At 59.1% G+C, this 7,740-nt stretch overlaps 1 protein-coding gene across 5 annotated transcripts in view; it reads right to left on the bottom strand.

Annotated features, from left to right (window-relative positions):
* Positions 1-7,562, bottom strand: part of BOP1 (BOP1 ribosomal biogenesis factor) — a 27,248-nt gene extending 19,686 nt beyond the window's left edge. For 2 of the 5 annotated variants that reach the window (XM_059395360.1, XM_059395363.1), the window contains exons 1-4: positions 7,440-7,562; positions 6,137-6,337; positions 4,308-4,475; positions 265-375 (exon numbers count right to left, since the gene is read on the bottom strand). In XM_059395360.1, the coding sequence (XP_059251343.1) occupies positions 265-375; positions 4,308-4,475; positions 6,137-6,337; positions 7,440-7,547 (588 nt within the window). In that variant the 5' untranslated portion in view covers positions 7,548-7,562. The remainder of the gene's footprint in view (positions 1-264; positions 376-4,307; positions 4,476-6,136; positions 6,338-7,439) is intronic. The other 3 variants (XM_059395362.1, XM_059395361.1, XM_059395364.1) reach the window with 3 other exon arrangements.
* Between the last annotated feature and the right edge of the window lie 178 nt (positions 7,563-7,740).

The raw sequence follows: 7,740 nt of genomic DNA on the forward strand, positions 1-7,740 counted from the left end.
AAAAAAAAAAAAAAAAAAAAAAAAAAAAAAAAAAAAAAGAAAAACAGTTAAAAAGAACTGAAGGAGACGGCTATTCCTTCCCCACAGACCCGCAGGCCCCCGGGGGGAGGCCTTGGGGGCACCTCCCTCCTTAGGTCCGCCCCAGCCTTGAGCTAGAGCCCCCAGGGAGGGGAGAGGAGGGCAGGGCTCCGGGGGGGCGCTGGGCAGAGACACCCGAGTCTGGGAGGGGCGCACACCCCACGGGGCTGCGGGGCCTTCTCTGACCTGCAGAGCCTGACCTCCGAGACGCGACAGCGACGGAAACTTCGTGCTCTGGGTGTTCTCAATGCTGCTCAAACAGGCCTCGCAGAAACACGGGGAACAGAGGCCCCTTTCCTAATGTAAGAAAAAATCATAAAGCAACAAGAGAGCACATTTCCCATGTGTCAGGGTAGGAAAAATAAAGACTTTTAACCACACACCGTCCTGGCAGGCCTGGGAGGTGCAAGTATCCCAGCACGAAGCGGCACTTTCCTTCCACTCAAAACGCCCTGGCTTTGACCCGGAGATGCTCCTGGGACCGCACTCCCAGAACTGCCTGCCCGCGCGAGAACGAGCACCACAAGGGGACTCCCAGCCCCAGGGGTGGTCAGGCCGCGGGCCGTGCACACCACAGACACCAACTGGCAAGGACAGCCCTCAGAGGCAGAGGGACGCGCAGAGGGCAGGAGTCAGGAAGCAGACGGGCGTGACACGGATGGGGGCCTGGCTGTGCAGAGAACCCGGGAGACCCAGGCAGCCCTCACGCTTACACCGGAGCAGGAGGCAGGACAGAGCAGGCGGGACAGCCCTCAGGAGCTCCGAGCAACCACTCTGCTGGATCCGTGATGCTCGTCCCGTGACCCCACACAACACTGAAAAAGAAAGTGCCGGGGGTGCGTGGGGGTGCTGAGTGGCTTAAAGCCTCTGCCTTCGGCTCAGGTCATGATCTCGGTGTCCTGGGATCGAGCCCTGCATCGGGCTCTCTGCTCAACAGGGAGCCTGCTTCTCCCTCTCTCTGCCTGCCTCTCTGTCTACTGGTGATCTCTGTCAAATAAATAAATAAATAAAATCTTTGGGGGGAAAAAAGTGCTGGACATGTCTAGATCCCTTCCAAAGACCCAAGAAGAAGTGGAGAAGGAGCTCACAGACAGTGACACCCAGGGCAGCCTGGCACCCAGGCAGCCATGTCTCCCCAGGGCAACCCTGGGTACCTGGGCCACGTAACCCCATCTCTCTCCCATGGGAAAGGAAGGTGGAGATCAGGACAGTGCCCCAGAACGGGCCAGTGATCACCTGGCCTTCCATTTTCATCCCTGGGCGGCTTCAGCAGGATGTTCCTGCCGGTCTGGGATGGCCTGTGGCAGACACACCTAGAACCCAGGGCTGGTGGGGCAGGGTCCCCTGACAACGACCTATCAGCCCTGTCCCTCCCAGAACAGGAAGGCAAACCCTCCAGCTCCCTGTTGTGGAGGTCACTCAGTGGACTGGAGGGCCTGGGCCTGGGGCATCCCACTCCAGTCCGCATCTCTCCCGGCAGCTCTCGGCCTCAGGCCCTGCATCCCTGATGTCAGCCACAGCCCCACCAGGAGGCAGGGTGCCCTTCAGGCATGTGCAGGAGAGTGAGAAGTCAGGGAGCTGGGTGGTGGCCTGCCCACCCTTGGAAGCAGCGGAAGCCTTGACACAGGTTAAGGGGGAGAGAGTGCAGGGGAAACAGTGACAGGAGCACCCAGTGGAAGAGAAGTTAGGGGCGAGCCCCACAGCATGCTCACCGTGGGCGGAAGGAAGAGCAGCAGAAGCCCGAGCGGGTCCCCCCTTGCAGAAGTAGCTCACCCGAGACCGCCGTCTGCCAGACCACACAGGCGGCTGTGGCCAGGAGCCAGAGAATTCCAGGGGCTTTCAGTTCCAGAGCGGGGACAGCAGGCGGGGACCCGGGCCCAAGTGGGAGTCACCGCTGGCAGGGGCCCACAGGACCGCAGGCGGCAGGGAGACACTAGTTCTAGAAGCTGCTCAGTGGAGGGGTCGGCTTCCGGCTATGAGGCTGCACGCTAGTAACAGGGCTCAGGCCACGCGGCGGGGAGCCAGCTCGACCCAATGGAGGTGCGTGGGTGGTTTTGGGGAGCAGCTGGCAGAAAGGAGAGCTGGGGAGCTTGTTCCACTGAGGACTAGGAACCCCCAGCTCCCACCTGAGTCCTCTCTCTTGGCCTAGAGAACCTCAACCCTAGTAAAAGGACGACCGTGCACTAGAACAGAAAACACCTCAACGGGGCTACCCGCAGCCCTCAATGAAAGCACAAGGAGGCCAGAGACATGAACGGCCACGCAGGGCAGCCCCGGGGCTCTGCAGAACTCAGAACCCCTCCTGATTCGTGGGGTTCCCAACCAGGATGACCCACAGGAGACAGGGATGGTCCTCAGAGCCAGGGCGTGAAGCGGGAGGGGCCCAGGAAGCGACCAGGTCCCAGCACTGCACACAGTGCGGGGGCTGCAGTCCTGGACCACCAACAGACCCAGAGGCAGCCTGGCCCTCTCTGAGAACTGCGCTCTCCGGGAGGCCAGAGCCAACCTCCCCAAACAGAAGTCCGTGCCCTCCTTTTGGAGAAGGGAGGGCTTTAGTCTCCACCAAATGGACCAGCAAGCCCACCCAGAAGGCGGCCCCGCGGAGAACACGCAGCTCTGCGGGCCCACAGCTGAGGGAGGTGGGGGGGACCGAACGCGGCCACATCCACAAGTGTCCCTCGCACTGAACCCCAGGCCGCAGTCTCTTGAAACACTTGCACACATCACCTAGTTCAGAGAACTTAAGCCGAAATCTTTTAAGGGGGAGAGGGGCAAAGGGGAGAGAATCTTAACCAGGCTCCAAGCCCAGCACAGAGCTCCAAGCAGGGCTCACCCCCTGACCCTGAGATCCCAACCTGAGCCAAAATTTTTATTTAAAAAGTTATTTAAGGGGCACCTGGCTGGCTCAGTGTATTAAACATCTGCCTTCGGCTCAGGTCAAAACCCCAGGGTCCTGGGATGGAGCCCCCTGTCGAGCTCCCTGCTCAGTGGAGCGGGCAGCCTGCGTCTCCCTCCCCTACCCCCTGCTTATACTCGTTCGCATGCTTTCTCTGTGACAAATAAATAAAATCTTTAAAAAATAGAAAAGTAGGGACGCCTGGGTGGCTCAGTTGGTTAAGCGGCTGCCTTCGGCTCAGGTCATGATCCCAGCGTCCTGGGATCGAGTCCCACATCGGGCTCCTTGCTCGGCAGGGAGCCTGCTTCTCCCTCTGCCTCTGCTGCCATTCTGTCTGCCTGTGCTTGCTCTCTCCCCCCCCACTCTCTGATAAATAAAATCTTAAAAAAAAAAAAAATAGAAAAGTAAAATAAAATAAAAAATTATTTAAACTTTTTTTAAGTACGCTTCACGTCCAACACAGAGCTTGAACTCATGACCCAGAGATCAAGAGTTACATGCTCTACCTACCAAGTCAGCCAGGTGCCCCAAAAGTGATTTAATTTTTAAAAAATTACTTTTAGGGCACCTCGGTGGCTCGGTTGGGTCAGCATCCGACTCTTGAATTCAGCTCAGGTCATGGTCTCAGGGTCCTGGGATCTGGGTCAGGGAGACTGTCTCCCACTCATCTGCGTGCACATGCCCACACTCTCTATAAAAAATAAATTTAAAAATTATTTTTATAACTATTTATAAAATAAGATTAAAAAAACCCTTTTTAAAATAAAAAAGTTAGGGGCCCCCTGGGGCACCTCAATTGTTAAGTGTCTGACTCCCGACCTTGGCTCAAGTCTTGCAGTCGTTGAGTTTAAGCCCTGCGTTAGGGGCCATGCTAGGCGTGGAGCCTGCTTTATTTACTTATCTGTCGAGATTTTATTTATTTATTTGTCAAAGAGAGAGAGAGCACTGGGGGGCACAAGCAGAGGGAGCGACAGAGGCCGAGGGAGAAGCAGGCTCCCCGCTGAGCAAGCAGCCCTACAAGGGATTCAATCCCAGGACCCTGGGGTCATGACCTGAGCCAAAAGCAGGCAGGCATTCAGGGGGCTGAGCCACCCGGGCGCCCATGGAGCCTACTTTGAAACATAAACAAAAAAATACTTAAGTGTGGGGATGCGCCTGGGTGGCTCAGTCGGTTAAGCGTCTGCCTTCCGCTCGGGTCATGATCTCAGGGTCCTGGGATCAAGCCCCGCATTGGGCTCTCTGCTTGGCTGGGAGCCTGCTTCTCCCTCTGCCTCTAGCTCCCCCTGCTTGGGCGCGCACGCGCTCTCTCTCTCTCCCTCTCTTTAAAACTTACGCGTGTGTATGGGCGCCTGGGTGGCTCAGTGGGTTGGGCTGCTGCCTTCGGCTCGGGTCGTGATCTCAGGGTCCTGGGATCGAGTCCCGCATCGGGCTCTCTGCTCAGCGGGGGGCCTGCTTCCCTTCCCCTCTCTCTGCCTTCCTCTCTGTCTACTGTGATTTCTCTCTGTCAAATAAATAAATAAATAAAATCTTTAAATAAAAAAAAAAAAAAAACTTACGCGTGTGGACCCTAACCGCGCAAGGAGGAACGACACACCAACAGGGCTACTAGCGGAGGCCACCCACGGGAGCAGGGGCTGTGAGGAAGAACTTCCACTCTCCACTGAGTAGCACTGATGAAAGAGTGAATTTCTCTCAAGGAAGGTATATTTTATAATTCTAAAAAGTTAAAAAAAGGAGGAGAAACAGCTACCCATCATCCCCCAAACCACAGTCAGCACAGCTCACACGTCATCTCTCTGTGCGCACTGGCAGTAGGACTAGATCCTAAGTGTGCAGAAGGGTTAAATCTGGGGGTTCGGTAGGTCAAGCGTCTGTCTTCGGCTCGGGTCATGATTCCAGGGCACTGGGATCGAGTCGCATGTGGGGCTCCCTGCTCTGCAGGGAGCCTGCTTTTCCCTCTGCTCCTCCCCCTGCTTGGTCTCTCTTTCTCTTTCAAATAACTAATCTCAAAAAAAAAAAAAAAAAAAAGGGCGCCTGGGTGGCTCAGTGGGTTAAAGCCTCTGCCTTCGGCTCCGGTCATGATTCCAGGGTCCTGGGATCAAGCCCCACATCGGGCTCTCTGCTCGGCGGGGAGCCTGCTTCCCCCTCTCTCTCTCTGCCTGCCTCTCTACTTGTAATCTCTCTCTCTGTGAAATAAATAAATAAAATCTTAAAAAAAAAAAAAAATCCTTTCTTCCTAGGTAAAAGATCAAACAAGCATGGCTTTTTGATTTCTATTATGGGAGATTTCTGCATGATTCAAGGTCCTAAACTTCAGAACACCAGACCCATTGAAAATACAAATAGTTATAAACTAGTTTCTAAAACTTCCAAAGAGCGAACAATGTATTTTAGTTAAATTAAACTTTTCTCGTTTTTCTCATTTGAGACAAGAGGGAACTGCACTCATCCCCTCGTCACAGGGACAGACATAAGGCCAAAGCCTCAGCCAGCAAGGCTCCCTGGGACGAGGCTCAGGTGTCAGGAGGCTCACTCCTGTGTCCGGTGAGCTCTGCCTCCAGGTAGTCCTGTGCACATGAAGGCCCTACCTCAGGCTTCGCCCCCAGGAAACCCAGCCTACGGCTGAAAGCGGGCTGAGCTCCATGGAGAGGTGACATTAGAATCACCTGCGGAGGAGGTCCGGCATGTGGGTATTTGGAGTTCTTGAGAACAGAGCACATAACTGTAATTGAAAAACAAGCCCTAAGAAAGACGCCTGGGTGGCTCAGTGGGTTAAAGCCTCTGCTTTTGGCTCAGGTGATGATCCCAGAGTCCTGGGATCGAGCCCCACATCGGGCTCTCTGCTCAGCAGGAAGCCTGCTGCTCTGCCTACTTGTGATCTATTAGCTCTCTATCAAACAAATAAAGCCCTTTAAAAAACAAAACAAGAGAACAACCCCCAGGAGCTCAGAGCACTGCAGCTCTAACCAAGTGTTCCACTTGGCCCCAAATGTGCCCAGAGGTGCATCAGAGGAGGGATGTGGGCCTTGGGGTCCCAAGGACACTTGGGAGAAAGCAGTGTGGTGACAGGCCCCCAGAGAGCCTAAAGCCTGGTGGTCACTTTCTTTCCTGGCCACCTTCACCTAGAGAGGACAGCCTACCACAGGCTCCTCACTCACCCACCTGCACCTGCTGTCGGGTGGTCTTCTCCGTCCCGCCGCGGCCCTCATCACTGCTGACCTCATCCTCTCCCTCTGCTGGACCGTCCTCACTACTCTCGCTGCCGGAGTCTTCCAGGCCTGAGAACACACTCTCCTCGCTTCCAGACAGGCCAGAGTCGCCGTCATCCCGGAGGCTGGGAGCAGCAGCACAGGCGAGAGAGGACTGCGGGGAACACAGTGTTGACTGTCGATGACAGCCAGACGCCCCCAGGCCACCCACCCCCCCCCCCCGTCAGCGACAGTCACCCCCCCCCCGCCAGGCACCCTGCTGACCCATGGCTCTCATGGCCAGCCTCCAAGGCCATAGCCCTCAGGCCACAAGTGTCTACCTCCACCAAAACCATCCACCTAACCCAGGTGGAACCTTCCTCACTGTCCACCTCCACGGACAGCACGGCCACCTGCCCCTGGAAGGGACATCTAGTTTCCCGCATCTCGCAGGGAAAGGAGTTTTCCCATCTCGGGGAGCCCAGTTCCCACATTTCCGACCCAGGCTCCCCATCCTTCGCACCCCACGCTGGCAACGCCCAGAGCTGCGATGGCGCGGGGCCAGAGGCTGAGCCCGCAGCCGACCGGATGGAGCCGGCAGCGGATCAGCAAACTGTCAAGGGGGTCGAACAGCGACAGAAATGGTCCAAGCCTGGCTTCAGAGCAAGCGTGACCCGCCCTTCCCTCCCCCGCTTACCTGATACCATCTCCCCCAACCCTACAGGACTCGACGCGCGGGGGGAGAACCTGTCACTGCCTTTTAAGACGAACAAGAAGCTGCAGACCTCTGGGAAGCCGCTGAGCCCGGAGCCCGCACCTCTGCGCGTCCCGGGTCTGGACCGGCCTCAGCTCTCTCGCGGCAGAGCCGCTGCCCGGCCGGACCGTCCGCGGCCCAGGAGCCCGACACCCGCGGCCCAGGAGCCCGACACCCGCGGCCGGCGCGGCCCTGCGCCCGCGGGAGGACGCGCCGGCGGCCGTGAGCCCCGGTTCTTCCGTCCCACAGCACGCCCCGCGCCGCAGCGGTCGGGACGCGGGGCCGCGGCTTCGGGAGGCCGCCTCTCGGCCCGCCGCGTGCCCCCCGCCTCCGCCTCCCCCTGCGGCCGCGCCCCGCGCAAGGGGTGCTCCGGGCCGAGGCCGCGCAGGGCCGGCGACCCCGCCCTGCTCCTGCTCCCGGGCCCGCCGCGCGCGGGGCGGCCTCGCGGGGGGCGGCCCAGCCAGCACGTGCGGCCCCGGGCCCCGCCGCCCGGACCCGCGCCCGGACCCGCGCCCGCTGTCACCTCCTGCGGCTCCGGCTCCGGCTCCGGCCCCGGCCCCGGTCCCCGCCGCCGCTTCCCAGGCCGCGCCCCCGTCGCCGCCGCGCGCCCCGCGTCCCGCGCGCCCGCCATGCTGCCCAGCCTGTCCCCGCCGCGCCGCCACTTCCGGCAGCGCGGGCCGCGTGGGGATGGGGGCGCGGCCTGTGGGGTCAAGGGGCGCGGCCCGCCCCGCCCGGCCCGGCCCGACTCGTGGGGCGGGGCTAGCAGGCGCAGGCGCACGGCGGCAGAGGCGCAGGAGGGGGCGGGGCGGACGGGACGGGGAACA

The sequence above is a fragment of the Mustela nigripes genome, chromosome 3, assembly GCF_022355385.1.
Source record: "Mustela nigripes isolate SB6536 chromosome 3, MUSNIG.SB6536, whole genome shotgun sequence".
In the NCBI taxonomy this organism is placed as follows: Eukaryota; Metazoa; Chordata; class Mammalia; order Carnivora; family Mustelidae; genus Mustela; species Mustela nigripes.